The 20,493-nt window shown below is 60.6% G+C and overlaps 2 protein-coding genes across 5 annotated transcripts in view; one reads left to right on the top strand and one right to left on the bottom strand.

Moving 5' to 3' along the window:
• ARVCF (armadillo repeat gene deleted in velocardiofacial syndrome) overlaps positions 1–16,947 on the top strand; it is a 47,705-nt gene extending 30,758 nt beyond the window's left edge. The window contains exons 3-19 of the mRNA XM_011986025.1: positions 4,848–5,006; positions 5,200–5,726; positions 6,688–7,187; positions 7,839–8,022; positions 8,840–8,957; positions 9,326–9,497; positions 10,201–10,218; positions 11,152–11,223; positions 12,635–12,762; positions 13,081–13,231; positions 13,533–13,731; positions 13,815–13,926; positions 14,015–14,105; positions 14,405–14,458; positions 14,884–14,969; positions 15,522–15,641; positions 16,105–16,947. Coding sequence (XP_011841415.1) covers positions 4,848–5,006; positions 5,200–5,726; positions 6,688–7,187; positions 7,839–8,022; positions 8,840–8,957; positions 9,326–9,497; positions 10,201–10,218; positions 11,152–11,223; positions 12,635–12,762; positions 13,081–13,231; positions 13,533–13,731; positions 13,815–13,926; positions 14,015–14,105; positions 14,405–14,458; positions 14,884–14,969; positions 15,522–15,629 — 2,679 coding nt within the window. The 3' untranslated portion in view covers positions 15,630–15,641; positions 16,105–16,947. The remainder of the gene's footprint in view (positions 1–4,847; positions 5,007–5,199; positions 5,727–6,687; positions 7,188–7,838; positions 8,023–8,839; positions 8,958–9,325; positions 9,498–10,200; positions 10,219–11,151; positions 11,224–12,634; positions 12,763–13,080; positions 13,232–13,532; positions 13,732–13,814; positions 13,927–14,014; positions 14,106–14,404; positions 14,459–14,883; positions 14,970–15,521; positions 15,642–16,104) is intronic.
• An 844-nt stretch (positions 16,948–17,791) lies between these two features.
• Positions 17,792–20,493, bottom strand: part of COMT (catechol-O-methyltransferase) — a 16,459-nt gene continuing 13,757 nt past the window's right edge. For all 4 annotated transcript variants that reach the window (XM_011986027.1, XM_011986029.1, XM_011986026.1 and 1 more), the window contains exon 6: positions 17,792–18,282. In XM_011986027.1, the coding sequence (XP_011841417.1) occupies positions 18,082–18,282 (201 nt within the window). In that variant the 3' untranslated portion in view covers positions 17,792–18,081. The remainder of the gene's footprint in view (positions 18,283–20,493) is intronic.

Below are 20,493 nucleotides of genomic sequence, written 5' to 3'. Positions count from 1 at the left end.
GGCTGGGCTGCGTCAGCCTAGGGCCAGGGCCAGGCGGGTGGCAGTGTGAGTGCGGTGCCCCCGGGTGTGCAGGAGGGGCCGTGGGGACTGTGGAGCCCATCCCCGGGTCCTCGGGGGCCGGGACCCCTGGCAGTTTGACCCTCCTCTTGGAACCGGCCGGGACTGGATGGGCGCTTCCTGGCCAGCGCCCAGGACAGGTGCCTGGGGACACGGGTGGAGAGCCAGGGCCTTCCTGAGCAGCTTCTGTCTGTGCAGGAAGGAGGCTGGAGTCTGAAGAGGGAAGCCCGGGTAGGCCTTCTGCTCCCTGAGAGGCTTCCTCCTCTTCCCTCCACACCCCCTGCGCCGGCTCTGACTCCCGGGACCTGCAAAGGAGCTTCCGGAGCTTTAATGGAAGTCTTCTCTGCCTCTGAGGCGCACGTGATGGGAGGGGTAGAGACAGGCCCTGCCCACTAATGGATGCTGGAGGGGATCTCTAAGGAAAACAGGGTCCTCCCCCTCTCAGCATTGAGGCGGGGCGGGGGCGGGGGGCGGAGGCATAGGCAGTCTGCTCTCTGCTTTGAGCAGTGCTAGATTCAGTAATGGGCAGGGAAACTGACTGAGCAGAGGAGAGACCAGCCAAGACCCTCTGTGGTGGGAGGCAGGTCTCCCACACACCTGCCCACCTGGGTAGCCAGGCCCCTGCCTGTCATACGGCCCTGGTGTGGTCACCAGAGTCTGGCCCTCAGAGATGGAGGGAATGGTTTTTGGGAAATCCATGGTCACAGTGTGTCTGATGACCCTGAGCTGAGCTTGGGGAGGCTGAGGTGGATGACAGTCAGCCCTGCTCTCCCACCCCAAGCTTGCTCCCCCAGCTTGGCTTTTTGTCTTCTGTGCCTGGGGCCACGCCCTGGCAGGTGCACTGCTGTGTGGAGGAGTGAGCTCCAGGTCCTGGAGACTGGTCAGAAGCTGTGGCACTAAGGGAAAGGGCATTTTGTGGTGGCCAAGGGCTTGCTGCCTGGTGGAAGATGCCAGCCTGGCTTGTCCTGGACTCTACCTGGGAGGGCCATGCTGGGGATGGAGGAGATTCATTCATTCATCCATCTGATGGCAGCCACCTCCTGCCCTCTGGGAGCCTGGCCTGCAGGTGTGAGATCCAGGTGTGCAATCTCACTTTAACTCATTCCCTGTGTGTGCTAGCCAGGCCGTGGACAGGGGAGGAGCCTGCTCCTGCAGTCTGTTCTTCAGGACACAGACTGTGGTTGTACATCTGTGAAGTCCAGCGGTTCGGGTAGATAAATGCTGTGGGACCAGGGCCCAGCCGTCTGTCCACCAGCAGTCCCTCTCTGTGTTGGTCCAGTCTTGCTTTTCTGCTCCCTGTGTTCCTTGCATTTTGCCACAAAGGTGGGACTGGTGGTACCCGGCATGTCCCAGGACCGCAGCCCCCTCTGTCATTCCCACCTCCTTGTGAAGAAGCTGAGCCCCAGGTGCGTGATGGGGCCCAGAGCCCCTATGCTGGGCTCAGCCCTGTATTCCTGGGACCCTCTTGTGAGCAGAAGTAGGTGGTCTACCTCCCTGGCCATTCTGGCCCTTCCCACAAGCCCAAGGGAGCTCATGGGAAATCTCAGGCCTGGGCAGCAGCCTGTTTCCAGGCCAGTCCTGGGGGCCCCGGACCTGGTGCACCAGAGATTGAAGAGCCAAGGGAGGGATGAGTGCTGGGAGCCTGGGCAGGATGCAAGAGGAGCAAGGATGGAGCCCCGGCTGGGGAGGGGGTGATGAGAGACGACTGACAGAATGCAGCATATGGGGTTGGACTGGAGGTAGGGTGTTCAGGGTAGACCCCATGTCTAGAGTGCAAAGGGGAACAGCCTAGAGTCAGATCTGAGGCAGAGGCTGTGTGGGGCTGCAGGTCCCTGAGAGTGGGCCAGTCTGGGCAGGCGCACGTCAGACATGGACACTGGGGCCAGACAGGGATCCAGGGACTGCAGCCAACTCCTCTGTTGAGAGTCAGCCCACCATTCCACAGCCCCACCCTAAAGATGTTGCAGAGACCTGAGCCACCAGATGGCTAGGGCCTCTCACTACTCTACACCTCAGTTTCTCCCTCTGCCAGCCAGCTCTGAGACTCCCAGAGTGCATGTTGGGCAGGTGATTGGCAGAGTTGGTGGCCCCTGTCCCTGTGTGTTGAGAGTCTGTGAGGCCCTGCCTGGATAAGGGTCTTGACACACGATGGAGGACGGGAGGATGTGTGCTCACGAGTGTGCCTCAGGGAACAGTGGGCACCGTGCCCTTGGGGTGCTGTTAGAGCACACAGGTTGATGTGCTCGGCCTGTGCCAGGCTGGGTATTCGCACAGGTACATGTACGTGCCTGTGTACCTGTCTGAGGGGTCATGTATATGCATGTGTGTGTGCCTGGGCATGTGTAGCGGGGGCCGGGCTTTCCTGTGATCACTGGCTGACTCATGCTTCTGCCACCCGGGTGAAGTCATCGCCCATTTTTAGCTCCCTGAGGTCATTTGCCAGCAGGGACTCTTGGGGCCTTGGGATCCTACTGCCGAGCTGCTAGGCCGGGGCTGATGGGTGATGCCGCACGGTTGCCAGGTCTTGCTGGGGGGGACCTGGCTCTCCTGGACCACCCCAGCTCTGCTTGTCAGACCTGCACCACAGCCTTGGTGGGAGGGATAAGCTGGGCCACAGAGTGGCATCCGGGTCCTGAGATGTCCTCCCCTTTTCGTCTCCCCCTTACCCCCACTGCCTACCTAGGGAGGAGGGGGCTCTTCTCTGAGTCTTTAATAGATGTAAATATATGCATCTATGAGGGGCCACATCCCACTGGCAGAGTGTCCTGGGTAACATTCCCTCAGTCTTGCTGCATACCCTCCTCACCCCGTTGCCAGAACTGCAGCCCCTCGGTGCCTGGGCACCTGCTTGAACTCTGATGAGCTCCCCCAGGGCCCAGCAGAGAGAGCTCAGGGCCTGACACTTTGCCAGATACAGATGGGGTAGCCCAGCCCCAGCAGTGATGGGCCACACAAGCCTTCTCCTGCTTCAGAGCAGTCCCAGCTCCCCAGTGCCTTTGGAGAAGAGCCCAGCCTGCCCTGCGTGGCGGTATACCAGTTGTCCCCACTCTAGGCCTCAGTCTATTTTTTTTTCTCAGGGAACAGGTACCCTTTTCCTAGCCAGGCATTCCACATACATCTCAAGACTGAGAGTGAGATGAGGCCCAAAGGCTTCCTTGCCAGATTGCCTTCTCTGGGGATGCTTGAAATCCCACTTGCACTGTGAAGTTCTAGGTAAATCCTCTCCCCCTGCCAGGCCTCAGTTTTCCCATCTATAAAGTTACCTGTCATCCTCTAAGACCCTGCCCCTGGGAGGTACCTTCTGTGGCCACTTCTTTCCTCTGTCAGTGAGCCTGAGGGATACACCTGTCCTAACATGTTGGTGCAGGCCCCTTCCTGGACACCTGCACTGCATGCATTTGGGGGTCAAGTATTCCCCCAGGATAGGACCCTGACCTGGGGAGGCTTCCCAGCCCACAGGCCTTGGTAGGCAGGTCCTGAGGGCAGCGCTGAGTATCTAGCCTGGCTCACCTCCCAGGCCCAAGAATGGGCAGAGTCTCCCTCTGGAGCCTGGCAGAGAGCTTGGTGTCTGTGCAGGCCCCAGGGGGCCCAGGCAAGGGACCCATTGTGCAGGGACCAGGGGCCTGGGCCACAGAGCGGGGCCTGTCCTCCTGCTGACCCTGCCCTGGCTGCCTGGGAATGTGCTCCCCCTCACCCACCCACCAGGGCTTGGGTTTCAGCTCCTGCCCGTCCTGGCTAGATGCCAATCCCCGGATGTTGGTGCCATGTGGCCCTGGGGCCAGGCACCTGTGCAGTCAGAGGCCCAGAGCAGGCTGTGGGTCTCAGGTCCTCAAGCCACTCAGCGTAGCAGGGGTTGGGCCTGGCTCTGATGTGGGCCAGCCTATCCTCTTTGAGCCTCAGTTTTCCCACTGGCAAGTCTAGTCAGTAGGCATGTGGATAGAAAGGTCTCAGTCCAGAGCTGTCTTGCCTAGAATTCCAGTGTCGTCACCCCATGCAGAATGGTGGCAAGGGCACCCATAGGCTCAAATCCACTGTGTCTGATCTCTGATACGATGCCCAGAGTCTCAGTCACTGGGGGCGCCAGCCACTGGCCTGAGGTAGGGCCAGGCTGTGCCTGCACAACACTAAAGAATGTCTGGGCTGGAAAGAGTAAGGATGTATTGGTGCTACAGGTGCATCGAGTGTTCTGGGAACTGCGTATTTCTGTCCCTTGAGGGCGTCTGGCTGGCGTTGGTAGCGGGAACCTTAGTGTGGCCACAGTAGTCAGTAGGCAGTGCTGAAACAGCCCCCACAAGGCTTCTATACTCAAGGTTTCTGGGGTAGGTGAGGGAGGAGGCCCCAGGACACCATGATGTCCCAGCTAGGGGTGGTGGGTGACATCAGGAATGCATCCCGCAGGTCTCACTGGCACCTCGTGGGGCCTGGAGGAGCCTGTGGCAGCCAGGCCATGCAGCTTGGGGAGCGCCCTCTAGACTTCACCCCCAGAGTCTGTGGCCTTATCTGCCAACTCAGCCTGAGGAGGCGTGGGATGGGGGTCCAGCCCCAGGGTCACCCCAGGATGGGGTGCCAGGGCAGGGTTAGCACCTTGATGTTCAGAGGGCAAGAACTTATTGCTGTCCTTACTAGCTTGGGCCGAGACAGGCCCTGGGGTGGGTGGGTTTAGGACCAGGAGGAAGGCACCCTGGTGTGCTGGCCAGCACGAGCTGAGGCAGAGCTGCTGTGCGTGGGGACCTGCACTCCAGGGATGATTGAGCAGCAGGCCTGCCCACCAGTGCCCCTCCTTGCCCCAGGAGCAGAGCCCAGGCAGCCAGGCCTCACTGGCCACGATGCCGGAGGCGCCTGATGTGCTGGAGGAGACCGTGACGGTGGAGGAGGACCCCGGCACACCCACTTCCCATGTGTCTATTGTCACATCTGAAGATGGCACGACCCGGCGCACCGAGACCAAGGTATGGACAGGCCCAGGCAGTGGGTAGGTGAGCAGGGCCAGGCTGCTGCAGCTGTCTCACCTGCAGAGTGGACATGGAAGCTTGCCACCGGGGGCCTCATTGCTCAAGTGGGAAATTAAGGCCAGCCAGGCCCCAACAAAACAGTTTCTAGGCCTCTCGGGCTACCCCACCTACCTGCCTATTCATCTACCAGGTCACCAAGACTGTCAAGACGGTGACCACTCGGACAGTACGCCAGGTGCCCCTGGGCCCAGACGGACTCCCCCTGCTGGATGGCGGCCCCCCACTAGGCCCTTTTGCCGATGGTGCCCTGGACCGGCATTTCCTGCTGCGTGGTGGTGGCCCGGCGGCCACACTCTCTCGAGCCTACCTCAGCAGCGGGTCTGGCTTTCCTGAAGGCCCCGAGCCCCGGGACAGTTCTAGCTATGGCAGCCTGTCCCGAGGGCTGGGTGTGCGGCCCCCACGTGCTGGCCCCCTTGGCCCAGGCCCTGGTGATGGCTGCTTCACACTGCCTGGCCACCGGGAGGCCTTCTCAGTGGGTCCTGAGCCTGGGCCACCAGGTGGCCGCTCCCTGCCCGAGCGCTTCCAGGCAGAGCCGTATGGCTTGGAGGATGACACGCGCAGCCTGGCCGCTGATGATGAGGGTGGCCCTGAGCTGGAGCCTGACTATGGCACGGCCACGAGGAGGAGGCCTGAGTGTGGGCGGGGCCTTCACACCAGGTGAGCTGCACCCCGTTCCCTGTGGCTACCTCCTCTGGGAAGTCCACCCTCCACCCAACTACAGAGTGCCCCACTTGTCAAGTGGCTGCAGTTGAGTTAGTCATGCACGTTAGTTTGAATTGGCCTTGGCTCTTGTCAGGGAGAGAAGAAAGGTGGACCCTGGGGTGGTAGGAGTTCGGCTGGGCACCATCCTGCAGGCCCGGGGCCTAGGAAAAGCTGGGAAGAGTGCCGACCACCGGCCTTGCTCATCCACACTCTGGGTAACCAGAGCCCAGAGCCCTGGCCCTTGTCACAGCCCCTGATTCTGTCCCCATTGCCCTCAGTTTCTGCATCTCTGGAGTGGGGACGTGACCACAGCCCAGGTCTGGATTCTGTTGTGTGACCCTGGCCAAGTCACCTGACCACTCCTAGCCTCAGGGCAGTGGGTTTGATGACAGCAACCCACAGAGCTACTGAGAGTTAAGGAGATCTTGTGCCCCAAGGGCTTGGTGGCCTGAACACCCCTCGGGTGGTCCTACTGGGATGGCTTCATGTGGAGAGAGCCATCTACCCCCTCTCCATCCTGACACAGCCAGAGATGGGCCTCATGGAAGATGGGGTGGTTTCGTGGAAGGGAGGTGGGTCTCTCCAGCAGCCCTAGCAGATATCGCACAGAAACATGTTTTGCTTGGGATCGGGGAACACTGCCTGGTGACAGCAGTGAGTGAGCTTGCTGTCCTGGGAGGGTTGCCTGGGTCCTGATAGCCTCTGGCTGGGGTTTGGCATTTGGCTGTGAATTGGTTCTCACTGGGCTGGTGCATGACTCTCTGTGTCCCCACCATGCTTCGGGCGGAGATGCAGGTGCTCTCAGCCCAGCCCTGCTGGGTGAGTTTGCAGTCCTGAAGAAGGTGTCATGGGGCAGCTCAGAGGCGGGGCTGGCGGCTGCTGTGACGATGTCCACGCGCCCCACTTGCCTGTGCAGGGCCTGCGAGGACGCGGCAGATGATGGCGGCGAGCTGACGGATGAACGGCCTGCGTTCCCAGCAGTGACGGCGCCCCTGGCCCAGCCTGAACGGGGCAGCCTGGGCAGCCTGGACCGGCTGGTGCGGCGCTCGCCCTCAGTGGATAGCGCCCGCAAGGAGCCGCGCTGGCGGGACCCTGAGCTGCCTGAGGTGCTGGCCATGCTGCGGCACCCCGTGGACCCCGTGAAGGCCAATGCGGCCGCCTACCTGCAACATCTGTGCTTTGAGAATGAGGGTGTCAAGCGGCGTGTACGGCAGCTGCGGGGGCTGCCGCTGCTTGTGGCGCTGCTGGACCACCCGCGGGCTGAGGTGCGGCGCCGGGCCTGTGGGGCACTGCGCAACCTCTCCTATGGCCGTGACACTGACAACAAGGCCGCCATCCGGGACTGTGGTGGTGTGCCTGCCCTGGTGCGCCTGCTGCGGGCCGCCCGGGACAACGAGGTCCGCGAGCTTGTCACTGGTGAGTGGGACCTGGCCATGCCCACATCCCCTGGGAAGAGAAGAGTGCGAGGCTCAGCACGGGAGGAACGAGGCCACGCGGCCTGCGACCGCCTGGGAGAGTGCCCGGTGGGCAGGAGTGCAGCCGCTGAGACGCTTGCCCCAGGAGCCGGTCATCAGGCCCAGATGCTGTGACAGGCTCCCCAGTCTCTACCATAGGCGGGAGGCTGACAGTGGGCCCCTCAGGCATGTCCCCTCACCTCCTGCCCCCACAGAAACTCCCCTGGGACCTGCCTCCTTGGTTCCCACCCCAACAGTGCAGTGGTGGGGCTTGTGCCTTGTGGGATCTGAGGGACAGGTAGGGTCACCTGACCGTGTCTCTGTGAGGCCCTGTGGCCTCAGGAGTGTTAGTGCCACCTGCTGTGTGGCAGGGAATGGGTGGGACGGGACAGTACTGCCACACCCTTCTCTGCACCTCCTCCCCTTTGGGGTTCCTTCCTAGCTGGAAACCAGTACTGGTGTCCCTCAGAACCACTCACGGCTTTTGTTACTTCCTACTGTTCTGTGTGAGCTGGGACATGAGGAGAGTGGGACAGGTCCTGAGCGTGGCCACCTGGGGAGGTAGGCGGGCGGTGCATATGGTCAGCACGGGTTGGCCAATCGCACCCCACAGGCACACTGTGGAACCTGTCGTCATATGAGCCCCTGAAGATGGTCATCATTGACCATGGCCTGCAGACACTGACCCATGAGGTGATCGTGCCCCACTCAGGATGGGAGCGTGAGCCCAACGAGGACTCCAAGCCACGGGATGCCGAGTGGACAACTGTCTTCAAGAACACGTCGGGCTGCCTGAGGTGTGGACCAGGCCTGGTGCTAAAGCCACATGCACACCAGGCCCTGTCCTTGTGGTCCCAGATAGTGTGGAAGATGGCGGCAAGCTTAGGAGCACCAGAGCCTGGGAGCTTCAGAGCTGTGGCACAAGTCCTGTGGATGAGAAGTGGGACCTGATGGGGCTGTACTCACTCCCAAGTGGTGCCCTGGTCTTCCCAGGGGCACCCTCTGGAGGGGTCTGTGTGGTACCATAGCCCTGCTTAGCTCTCACCTACCTTCCCATCACTTGACAGCCAGAGGGGAGCTGGGACCTCCCTGTTCATCTGTCTGGGAGGCTCATCCCAGCTACCTGTGACCTCTGCCCTTCCCCTCCTACCCCTGGGAGGCCCTGCTGACCCCACAGAGTCCTGGGTCCCCACAGTCTTGCTTGTCCATCAGGGTGTTCCCCCGCAGCCCTGCAGGCTCTTGACCTTGGGGTAAGGTGGGGCCTAGAGCTGCCATTGGGGTGACGAGGGACCCAGAATTGCCCAAGCATAGGTTCAGGTCTCTCTCAGTCTACCTGTCCCTTTCTAGGTCAGCTGGGAGGCAGGAAAGCCCTGTCTTCCCCTGCCCAGCTATCCCCAGCCAAGACAGCTGTCTGCCAGGGCTCCCCTCCTGAGGCCGGGGGCAGTTCGCTTCTCCCACTTCGCTGAGCTCCAGGCTGTGGGGTCCTTTCCCAATAGTGCTAGGAGGGCAGCAGCAAGGGCCTGTTCTGCAGATGAAGACAAGCCCATGAGGCCAGAGTGGGGCTGGGGAGTTTGTGGTAGCCAGGGGTCACCTGACCTGCTCTTGGCCACACAGGAATGTGAGCTCTGATGGTGCTGAGGCCCGGCGGCGACTCCGGGAGTGTGAAGGGCTGGTGGACGCGCTCCTGCATGCCCTGCAGTCGGCAGTGGGCCGGAAGGACACGGACAACAAGGTGGGCAGGGACGGTCACAGCCTCATACCAAGGGCTGGAGAGACGATCACGCAGGTCCCGGGAGGCTGGAACTGTGGGAACAGCACAGGGGAATGGGTTTGTGGGTCTGGGGCGGCGTTCTGGGCATGGCCTGCCTCACAGTGACCACACTGAAGTAGGCACTGTCCTGCAGGCAGAAGATGCTCCATGAGGCTGGGGCTTCCTCCCATGGACCCTCCCTGGTGGTTACTGCCCTTTGGTCCCCCCACTGAGGCCTCCCTGTCCCTTTGCTCCTGGTGCCTTCATGCACACCACCTGTGGCCAGTCTTTCCTGAGGGCTGGCCCTGTGCCTAGGGTGCCCTGCCCCAGCCACTCACCTCTCCCTGCAGTCGGTGGAGAACTGCGTGTGCATCATGCGGAACCTGTCCTACCACGTGCACAAGGAGGTGCCCGGGGCCGATAGGTACCAGGAGGCCGAGCCCGGGCCCCTGGGCAGTGCTGTAGTCTCCCAGCGCCGGAGGCGGGATGATGCCAGCTGCTTTGGTGGCAAGAAGGCCAAAGGTGGGTGGGGCGGACTGGGGTACCATCTCAACTCCTGCCCCAGCTGAAGGCTCTCTGTACACCCACAGCAGCCCATCATGGAGGCCAGAGGACATCTGCACAGCCCCCAACAGGCAGGCAGGGAAACTGGGAGCCAAGGAGGCTGGACTGCCCTGGGTCACATGGTTGACAGGGCCCAGGGTTGGGAGCCCAGGTCCAACCTTCCCCATCTACACTGTGGGACCCGCAGGGAGTACACAAGGGAAGCCTGGTGGTCCCACTGATGCCCAGACCCAGTCTCTATTCCGGGGAGAGTTCCACTTGCCCATGAGTTGAGAAAGAGCCATGGCTATTGCTGCCTGCTGACTGTTTACAGAATAGCTGTAGACTGCCTCCAACCTGTGGGGCAGTCACCCATCTGCCTGGGCAAGATGCCCTGCACACCTTCTCTACCGCACTAGCAGGGTGTAGGTTCCCGGGACCTCCCCAGCAGCTGTGGGCGACCTGTGCACCACCTGCCCCTGCCCCACTGACCCTAGGCCTCCTCCTCGTCCCACTGGTGGGTGCTCAGCACCCAGAAGTGATGGGATGAGGTTCCACATGCTGCCTGCTTGATCCAGGCTGTGCAGTGGGAACCTGAGGCCTCTGGGAGGGCATGGGGGGGTGATGAGTGCTGCCTGCTCAGGCTCCTCTCCTCTCTCCTCTGCTTCCTCCGGCCGCCCAGAGGAGTGGTTCCACCAAGGTGAGTCCCTTTTTATCCTGCTCTCCAGGCCTGGCATGTGCAGTGGGCACCTGGGAAGAGGCAAGCACATTCCAGCCCCAGGGCCCTGCCCCACCTTTGGCTTCATCACTCGGGCTGCCATCTTTATGACAGTGGCAGGTGGGAAGGCCAAGGGGCTCATTTTATAACCTCAGACTTGCCTATCTGGGCAGAGCCGGGCAGAGCCAAGAGTGGGCAGGGCCCGGGGATACTTGTCTCTAGGGGCACCAGGGAGCAGTCTGTTTCTCTGATAGAATGGGGCAGCATGTGGCTCAAAGGGATACAAGGGTCCCGTGAGGGTGAGCAGGGCAGGGACCTCAGGTCATCTGGCTCCACTCTGCTGCCTTGTGAGGGGGTAGAAGTGTCATCTGAGATGGGAGTGTGGCTGAGAGACAGTGGGCTCACTGTCACAAAGGTGTGCAAACCAGGGCTGCACAAATGTTAGGTGGGCTGCTGTGGGGTTTCTCCTGGCTAGTAGATCCTGGGACAATGTCCTGACCCCAGACTGGGGAAGTTTCCCCCTAGTTCTGCCTTACTGTGTGACCCAAGCGAGTCTTGTCCCGGTCAGCCTTCAGTTTCTCGGCTTGTATCCACCTGCCATCCAGCCAGGGCTCCTGGCTTCGTCGGTCTACATACCTGGCAGTTGCAAGGAAGCCACCGGGAGGGTCTGTGGTACAGCTTCCAGCACCTGGTGGGAGATGAGTCCTGGGATGTCCCCAGGCCCCATTGCCACCAACTCCTACCCCTAAACTGCCCAAACTCTTGACAGTGGTGCTGCATTCCCACAGGTGCCCAGGCCTGGACATGGGGGTGCCTTTTGGGGCCTGGGTAGGGGAGAACTGTGCCCAACCCTTCTGACACACCCATGCCCCATATGGGGTCTGCCTCACCTCCTGCACCACCTTTCCCTTCCAGGAAAGAAGGATGGTGAGATGGACCGGAACTTTGACACGCTAGACCTGCCCAAGCGAACTGAGGCTGCTAAAGGTGAGTGGGCTGAGACGAAGCCAGCTCCGCTGGGGGATGTCTGGGCTCAGGATTGCCCTGGTAGTGGAGCTTTGGGCCATCAAGCAGGCCTGGAGGGCCTCAGGGAACAGATGGGGAAACAGGCCCATAGGTGCAGGATTTCCTGGAGGATTATTCAGCACTGGGACACCTGCTGAGGGTTTAGAATGGGAGGCAGTGCCATGGGTCATGTCAGGCAAGGTTGGGGGAGGAGACAGGCACAGAGAGGCCAGGGGCTTGCTCAGCCTCACGGTGCGTAAGAGGTGGGAAGGTTTGGAGGGACGCCCCCAGTGGAGGTAGGGCCTCCTGTGTTAGCCACAAAGCTGAGTTCACCTCGGGGCTGGGAGCCAGGCGGGCATTCTCACATCCAGGTTCAGAGGCTAGGCCAGACGAACACCTGCAGGGGCAGGGCAGTGCCTGTTGGGTTGTGTGCTGGGATCTGGCCTGAGAGAGAGGTCTGCCCTGGTGGGGCCTAACCAGTTGGAAGAGCTTGCATGTCACCAGAGTGGAGGTCCCCAGCTGCAGGAGGGCTATGGGGAAGCATTACAGTTAAAGCAGGGCTGGTGCAGATATCCCAGCAGGGAATGTTTTTGGAGTATGTGGGAGCAGAAAGCCCAGCAGGGCAGGAGTAGAGGGAGCATGGGGCGTGGGGACAGGAGGGGGTGATGAAATGTCGCTGGGCGAGTACAGGGGAGATTGAGGTAGTATCCCAAGCCAGGCTGAAGCCCCTGTTTGGGGACAGGCAAGCTTGGAAGGCTGTCTTGACCCCCCATTTCTGGAGCACTGGGCAGAGCAGCAGGATGGCGTCTCAATTGCCGGGGAACCTGGAGTGGTTGCCAGGGAGAGTGCCTCCTGTTGCTAGGGCAGCTGCCCTGGTTGCACTGCCATCAATTGACTTACAGAGGGGGGACTCTATTGTCAGTGGGGGAGGGTGGGCCCTGTTGCTAGGGGGCGTGGCTCTGCACAGCTTCAGTTACTAGTGAAAGCAGGTTCTCTTGCTAGGGGTGTGGCCAATGCTGGTCTTGTTGCCAGGGAAGGTGGGCCCTATTGCTAGGGGCGTGGCCAGGATACATAGCTTCAGGGACATACCGGGAAATGCGGGTCTTGTTACTAGGAGAGCGTTCCTGGTTGACGCCTCCCTCCCCACCCCAGGCCTCCTGGATGCTCCTGCTGCCAGGCAGGTCCAACTGATTGAGCCTCAGTTTGCTCCTCTGTGAAATGGGAACGCTTTTCCCCTTGGGTGACTATGTTGATAGTAAACATTACGTGACTCATCCACACCCATCCCTGGCCCCAGCTCACCCCCTGGGAGCTCTGAAGCGGGAAGCGGGAGGGGTATGATGGATGAGAGCAGATTCTGGGTGACCGTGGATGGCGATTGCCCTGCACCCAGGCTTTGAGCTGCTGTACCAACCCGAGGTGGTACGTCTCTACCTCTCCCTCCTCACGGAGAGCCGGAACTTCAACACCCTGGAGGCTGCCGCCGGTGCTCTGCAGAACCTCAGTGCCGGCAACTGGATGGTGAGGGGCCAGGTGTGGCAGGGTGGGCAAGTCCTGAGAGAGGGAATCCCAGGCACCTCACTGGTGCAGCTCCTGCCTCGGCTGGCGGGGAAAGGAGGGCCCACCTCACCACCCCAAGATCCAAGAAGTGCATGGGCTGCGGGCACTGCGTGCACCCTGGACGGTGGGAAAGCCTCCGTGGAGGTGCCGTTGAGCTTTTGGGGTAGGGCTTTGTCGGGCACGGGAGCAGGAAGGTTCAGCTGGAGGGAGCAGTCAGGATCTGGAGGTGGGAGAGTGCTTGGGGTGTATGGCTGAGCAACCCTCTCCCCACCTTCTCAGTGGGCCACGTACATCCGCGCCACAGTGCGCAAAGAGCGCGGGCTGCCGGTGCTTGTGGAACTGCTGCAGTCTGAGACCGACAAGGTGGTGCGCGCCGTCGCCATTGCCCTGCGCAACCTCTCGCTGGACCGGCGCAACAAAGATCTTATCGGTGAGGACGCCTGCAAAGCCACGCCTGGACACCGAACTATGCCTGCAGCTCTAGTCCCATGGGAGGGGGTTGGAGGATGAGTGGTTTGGGAGTCCAGGCCCCGCCCCTGTTGTTTGGGCGCTGGCCCACCTTAGGCAGCTCCAGTCCCCCTGGCCCTGTCTCTGAAGCTCAGCACCCTGCTCGCATGGTTCCTTGTGGCGGTCTCCAGGTCCTGGCAGCGCCCCTAGCCCTCGCGGGATCCCTGCTCATTCCTGGAGGGGTGGGGCAGAGGCGTGTCCTGACACCTAGCCCTGCCCTTCAGGGAGCTACGCCATGGCCGAGCTTGTGCGGAATGTGCGCAATGCACAGGCTCCGCCGCGACCTGGGGCCCGCCTGGAGGAAGACACCGTGGTGGCGGTGCTCAACACCATCCACGAAATCGTGTCCGACAGCCTGGATAACACGCGCTCGCTCCTGCAGGCACGTGGGGTGCCAGCGTTGGTGGCTCTCGTCGCCTCCAGGTGTGGAGGGGAGGGGTCGGTGGTTTGGGAAGCAGGGGATGTGGGGGAGGGGCCACCACTGACCCCGCCCTTGGCCCCCGCAGCCAATCTGTACGCGAGGCGAAGGCGGCGTCGCACGTGTTGCAGACAGTGTGGAGCTACAAAGAGCTGCGTGGTACTCTGCAGAAAGATGGCTGGACCAAGGCGCGCTTCCAGGTGCGGCTTCCTTGGCCTTCCCTGCTCACTTCGCCTTATTCCCACTCCATGTGCTTCACCCACCCTGTGTCTGTGTTTTATGTCTCAGTCGGCTGCTGCTACTGCCAAGGGGCCTAAGGGAGCACCGAGTCCTGGGGGCTTCGATGACAGCACGCTGCCACTGGTGGACAAGAGCCTTGGTGAGTGGTGGAGGTTAGGGGGCCTAGAGGGTGGGGACCCCAGCTGCCCGACCCTTGGGTGAAGGTGAAGGAGGAGCCACACCTCCCGTGGAGACGGCTTCCATAGGCCACTTTCCCTGCCCTCTGCCTCTTGGCCACTCCCCACGGCATCCACGCTGCTGTCAAGCTCAGGGTGGGGCTTCCAACTGGCAGAGGTTAGGCACCTTAGTGACAGGGAGCCTCTAGGGCTACCTGGGGCTTCTGTGCCCCGATCCCCCCTGGCCGCTGTGTACAGCCTGCCTCCTCCTCCTGCCTTGCAGAGGACGAGAAAACTGGCAGCCGGGATGTGATCCCCATGGACGCGCTTGGTCCAGGTGAGTGCAGACGCAGTGTGGTTTGTTTTCTGTGCCGGGAGGGGACCAGAGCCTGAGGCGGGCCTGCTGGTTTTATGGGGTGTAGTTGGTGCTGGGTGGAGAAGAGAGATTTGGTTAAGGGGTGCTCAGAGAGTGAGGTACAGGGCAGCTAGAGAGGGGTTAGTGCCCAGCCAGGAGCTCTGGCCCACAAGTGGAGGGGAGTCTGGAGAGTTGGAGCTGCCATGGGGCAGGCAAGGGTTGCACCAGCGTGAGGCAGGGTGTTGGTGAAAGCTGGCAGCAGCCCGGATCTCGAGGACAGGGTGGGTGGGGGCCATCTCCCAAAGCCACTGTCCCACGAGTGCCCTGTGTCTGGGCTGAGAGGAAGATCTGCTCCTACAGGACCCCCCTCAGAGCGCCCCTCATGTCCCACTTTATTCCATCTACAGACGGATACTCCACGGTGGACCGGAGGGAGCGAAGGCCGCGGGGCATTGGCTCTGCCGGAGAGGCCTCTGAGAAGGAACCATTGAAAGTAAGTGTCATGTGACTGTGGGCAGGTACCCCGTGGGGCTCTGTGTCTAGGGGTTGCTGGAGAACAGCCTAGGCCATGCTGGGTCTGGTCTGGGCCCTGGGGTATAGCTGGGTTGTGGGCCCAAGCCCAGGAAGCAGCCCTTTCGTGCCAGTCAGTCTGTGGGTACTGATGAGTTTGCAGCTCCCACCTGCTGGGGACAGCACTGCCCGGCCACACCCTGCATGGGCCGGAGCCTTTGAGCTAGTGTGTGTGCACCCTTCTGTGCATGTGTGTGCGAGGGCCCGCCAGGATCCACCGGCGAGGGCAGGACCTGTCGCCTGCTGTGTGCCAATCCCCCAGCTTCCTGTGCAGGCCTCTGTGTGTGCACGTGCCCCCCCATCCCGGCCCGTGTGAGCCACACTTGTCTGGCTCCCTGTGCCCTTGGTGCTCCCTGTGCTGTCCTGGCAGGCCCACCCTTACATCGCCAGCCTCGGCCCTGCCCCTGCCCTGTCCCCCCAGGAGCTCTGACTAACCTGCTCTGTTGTGCCTTTAATGCCCACCCGTGCGCTGCAGCTCGATCCCAGCAGGAAGGCCCCTCCCCCAGGGCCCAGCAGGCCCGCGGTCAGGCTGGTGGACGCCGTGGGGGACGCTAAGCCTCAGCCCGTTGACTCCTGGGTCTAGCTTGCATGCCTGGTACGTTCTCTCATCTGGTTGTTTGTCCAAACGTTTCTGCCCTCTGGGCCAGGGCCTCTTGTTGGTCTCCGCTGCCTGCATGCTCTGCTCTTCCCGCACGTTCCCCACAGGACTTTGGCTTCCAGTCCAGCAGCCCAGTGGCCCATTCCCAGGGGAGGCCAGGCAGAAGTCAGAGAGGGAGGGTGCTCCCTGGGCCCACAGCCTCGTCTCAGGCACTGTGGGATCAGGGGACTGAGGAGATGGGACCAGAGTAGGGATGGGCACCATACCCTCCAATGCCCTTTGAGGACCAGCAAGTCAGGATCAGTCCTGACCCCAAGGGTCAGCTCACACCACTCAGGGCAGATGCTTCTGTCCACATCTCCATCCATGTAGCCTGTGGAGTTGGCCGCCCTGCCTTGAGGTTGTACGTGGTCCTGTGCCACTCTGGCTGCAGCGTCCACCATCCTCTCTCCCTCTGCAGGGCCCAGGCCCAGCCTCTTGTTCTTAGGGCTTGGATCGTGGAAGAAGGGCCACCCTGAGCAGATCCTGCCGTGGAGCTTGGAGCCCCCTGGCGGCAGGGGTTGGCAGCGCCTCACCCCAGCCAAGCCTGACTTTGGGGACACCTTCCTGCCCCCCACCCTACCTAACTCCCTAGGCCTGAGTTAGCTGTTTACTGACATGGTGCTGTGTGTGAGCGAGTGACAGAAGGCCCAAGGAGGCCGACTGGGCTGCTAGGGCAGGGCCCAGGGAGGTGGCAGGGAAGGGTGCCTGGCTGGGCTTTGGGGCCGGTGGGATAGGAGGGTGCCCCTGGGAACACAGTGCCCCAGAGGTGCGGGAAGGCTTGGTGCCAGGGGCAGGTGGCTAGGCAGGGAGGGGGCTGGGAAAGAACTTGGACTCCTAAAGGTGGAGGGGCTCCCTGGGCACCCTGCAGGCAGGCAGACCAGTGTCAGGGGTGCCCCACAAGGCCCAGCCCTGGGCAAGGAAGCTTTGGAAGCAGCAAGGTGGGGGTCAGGCTACAGGTGCCCCACCTCCCCAGAGCCCTGCAGTCATGTGAGGCCCCTGTGCAGTAGAGAGCCGTTGTCCAGCTGATGCTGGCCGGGGCCGGGGCCGCCGCATCTGCCTGGAGCCTGGGCAGCACCTCCAGGACTGACCTTCGGCAGTGGCTTGGGGACTGCTTTCAGTGCCTGCTGTTTGTGACTCAGAAGAAAAACACTGAGAAAACGCATTAAAAATAAGCCAAAATAAGACTGTATTGGTAAACATCTAAATTTTTGTAAGAAAATTTAAAAATTAAAGCAGCAAAGGAACTTTTTGCTTTCTGCCACTCAGGTCTGGCACAAGTGGCTGGCTCCTCCCTTGTGTCAGGGCCTCCGCGCGTCTGGGGCAGGGCCCTGGGTGGAGGTGGTCCCAGGTGTCCATCTGCTGTGTCCTGCAGAGGCTGTTTCTGACCCTTGGGTGGCCCCAGGCTTGTCCATTTGGGCTCACTGGTCTCTCTATCCATAGGAGTGGGCTGGCTAGGGGCTAGCCAGGCCTTGAGCCCAGGAGTGGAGTCTTGGCTAGGGGCTGGTCTGGGTGCAGGTGGACTCAGCACAGGGTTGAGCTGTCCTGGGCCTGGGAACTGGGCCCTTGGAGCCTTTGTGGTGGCCAGTAGTCTGACCCCTTGGAGGAGCTGAGGGCAGCTCTGGGTGTAGGTGGACACAAACCAGCACTGCATCCTCATTCACGGGCTAGGGGGGGCAACTGCAGGGATGTGGGGGCTGATCTGAGCCATTGCCTCTTCTGTAGGCAAGGCCCAGTGGGAGTGGGGAAGGAGACGCTTCCACTCCATGCCACATGGGGCCCAGAGGAGCTGGTGCTGCTGCGGGGTCCACCTCTCCCCAGCGCCTGCTTGGTCAGACAAGTGTGAATGCTGGCTGACTCCTCTGTTCGTTTCCCAGGCCGGCAGTCATCCCCATGGGGCTAACAGGTGCCCCTGGCCTAGCTGCAGGAGGCTGACCTCTGCACCACTGTGGCTGGGAGGCCTGTGGGCCAGGCATGCCACCCAGAACCCAGCCAGCCAGGGTCCCGCCCTTAGCGTTAGCGTCCATCAAGGGGAGCTTTGAATGTTAGGTGCCCAAGTCAAGGGCAGCAGGAGAATGGCTGTCAAGAAGGATGTACTAAGTTGATTTATATCTAGAGTCTTAATTTCTATTTTATATTTTTAAAACATGTATTAGTATGTAAGATAATATAGCTAGCGGGTGTTAGTAAAGAGGTCACAATTGAGTCTTAAAAAAGGAGAGCAATCCAATGCCGCCGTTCAGAGAGGTCAGCATGGCAGGGCGCAGGCCTCGGCCGAGGTGTGCTTTGCATTTAGGATACAACCCAGAGCCGCAGAAGGTCAGCAGGAGCACATCTGTGGCACCCTCAGAACCAGGCTGGGTGAGGGAGCCTGAGTGCGGGGCCGGGGGGGCGGCAGTCAGGGCTGTGCTTCGCTGCCTGGGCCCTTATAGATGGCCTTCTCCAGGCCGTCCACCACCTTCCTGTATTCCAGGAATGACTGGTAGTGTGTGCACTCAAAGCGGCTGCTCCTGCGCACGTGTGCCAGGAAGTCTGGTGCACCTGGGCAGATCACGTTGTCAGCCAGTAGCACTGTCCCCTTCCTCAGCAGGCCACATTCCTGCAAACAGACCAGGGGGTGGGGGAGGTGAGGGTCATAGGTGCTCAGAAAACCGGGCCCAAACCAGGATGGGTGCTCCTCACCAGGCCACTGTACCACGCCTGTGCCTAGCCCCTAGGGCCAGGTTTCCGCTTTCTGCCCAGCATGACTCCTGCAGGACAGGACTGTACAAGACTTGGGTGCCACCTCTAGAACATAGGCCCCGTGAAGACAGGGACCTTTCTCATCAACTCCTGTATTCATCTCAGGCGTATCCATCCCTTAGAACAGCATGTGGTACACAGTAGGTGCTCAATAAATGTTAGCTGGGTGAGTGGAAACAGTGGGGCCCTCAACACCTAGTGCCAGGAACTCAGGCCTATGAGGGAGAGGCACCAGTATGGTCCCTGGAGACAATATTGGCCTGACCAGGGTGACCCTGCAGGGCTGGGGTGGGGCAGACCTCCCACCACCAAGTCTGCCCCTTGGAGTCAGTTCTGAACATCCCCAAGCTCCTGCATTTGCAGACCCCCCATCTCCACCGGTGCCTGGGCCCTGGGAGGACACAGAGTTCCTCTGCCTGGGTTCTGTGCAAAAGGAAGGAGTTGTTGACAACGCAGCCACAGGGCATGGCCCGTGGGGTCCACTATCAGGAGAAACTTCATAGAATGCTTGCCTATCAAAGCTGCAAGGAGGGTTTGCTTACATCACATAAACAATAAAGAAACCTTGAGAGGAAGTGTTTTTCTTTGGAGAGGAAGGACCCACCAGGGCAAGGGACACCCCAGTCATCTTGTCGTGGAGATCTGACTTAGTCACCAAGCAAAAGTTAACAAGCAATCTCAAACATCTAACGTATAGTAAAATCAGTTCGCAGGCAGGTGCCTTGAAACACTGGCATCCGACCCCACATCCCTCTGGGATGCGCCTAGAGAGTCCCACAGGGCTTGCAGCTGTCCCGGTGGTGGGTGGCGGTCATTTCCAGCCCGTGTGCTGCAGAGAAAGCAGAGGGGCTTTCACGTGACAGTATGGACACCACATGGTTGCAAGGTCAGTGAGGTCAGGGGACAGCCCCAAGGTCCGGAGTTGAACAGGAAGTACCACCATGAATCATGATGTGTTTACATTTAGACCAAAAAAAAAAAAAAGAATGTCCTAGCAATGTCAGCTGAAAAGACCTAGAACAAAGTGCCACCCAGGAGGAAGACAATGGCCTAGGCCCTGAGCAGGGTGGCTGCCTTCCGGCCCCGGCCAGGGAATACACAAGATGAGTGAGGGGCCTGGGCTCCTGGACTTCTCGGGTTGCGCCAGGGGACTCAGGAGCCCAATCTGGTCATCAGGGATACAGATGACGTCAGCAGACTGAAAGACACCAGACCACTGCAACTGCACGAGTTAAACAGGAAAGGAGAAGGGAAGGGCAGAAAGGAGCATGGCTCACCTTTGGAAGCTGCCAGGGGCCCACTCCTTTACAAAACTGGTCAAGAGGGGAAAGAAAGCAGCACCTGTCCTGCCTGTCCCCCGACACTGCAAGCCTCCTACCAGCTACTCAGACCCTCTGGAGAACTGGCTAAACGTGCAGCAGCATCTGAGCAGCACTGAAAACCTAATGCCATGGAGAAGTGACAGTGTCAGAGGAGCAGGTGACACTCTGCTGAGGTGGTTTTCAACTGTGCCTACCCTCCTTAGACTCTCCTCCCTTCAAGAGTTGGAGCCTCACAGAAGTTGCAGGGAGCCAAGATCGTGCCACTGCACTCCAGCCTGGGCGACAGAACAAGACTCTGTCTCAAAAAACAACAACAAAGTTGGAGCCACACACCTGTACTCCTAGCACTTTGGGAGGCTGAGGCAAGAGGGTCCCTTGAGGCCAGGAGTTTGAGACCAGTCTGGGCAACATAGGGAGACCCCATTTCTACAAAAAAAATTTTAAATTAGCCGGTGTAGTGGTGCATGTCTGTAGTCCCAGCTACTCAGGAGGCTGAGGTGGGAGGATCACTTGAGCTCAGGAGTTCGAGGCTACAGTGAGCTATGATGGCATCACTGCACTCCAGCCTGGGCACAGAGCAAGACCCTGTCCTTTTTTTTTTTTTAAGGGGGAACTCATTCCTGTTCCTTCGGGTGTGGGCTGGACTTGGTGACTATGGCAGCCCGGTGGAGAGACCTCCTCAAAGCAGCCCTTGATTTTGAATTGCAACCTGCTCCTGAGCCCCTCACTCCCCATGCCTCCAATGC

Source organism: Mandrillus leucophaeus, unplaced genomic scaffold, assembly GCF_000951045.1.
Source record: "Mandrillus leucophaeus isolate KB7577 unplaced genomic scaffold, Mleu.le_1.0 Scaffold291, whole genome shotgun sequence".
NCBI classification, from domain to species: domain Eukaryota; kingdom Metazoa; phylum Chordata; class Mammalia; order Primates; family Cercopithecidae; genus Mandrillus; species Mandrillus leucophaeus.
Note: the sequence above shows the minus strand (reverse complement) of the source record. Positions and strands in the feature narration are given on the sequence as shown.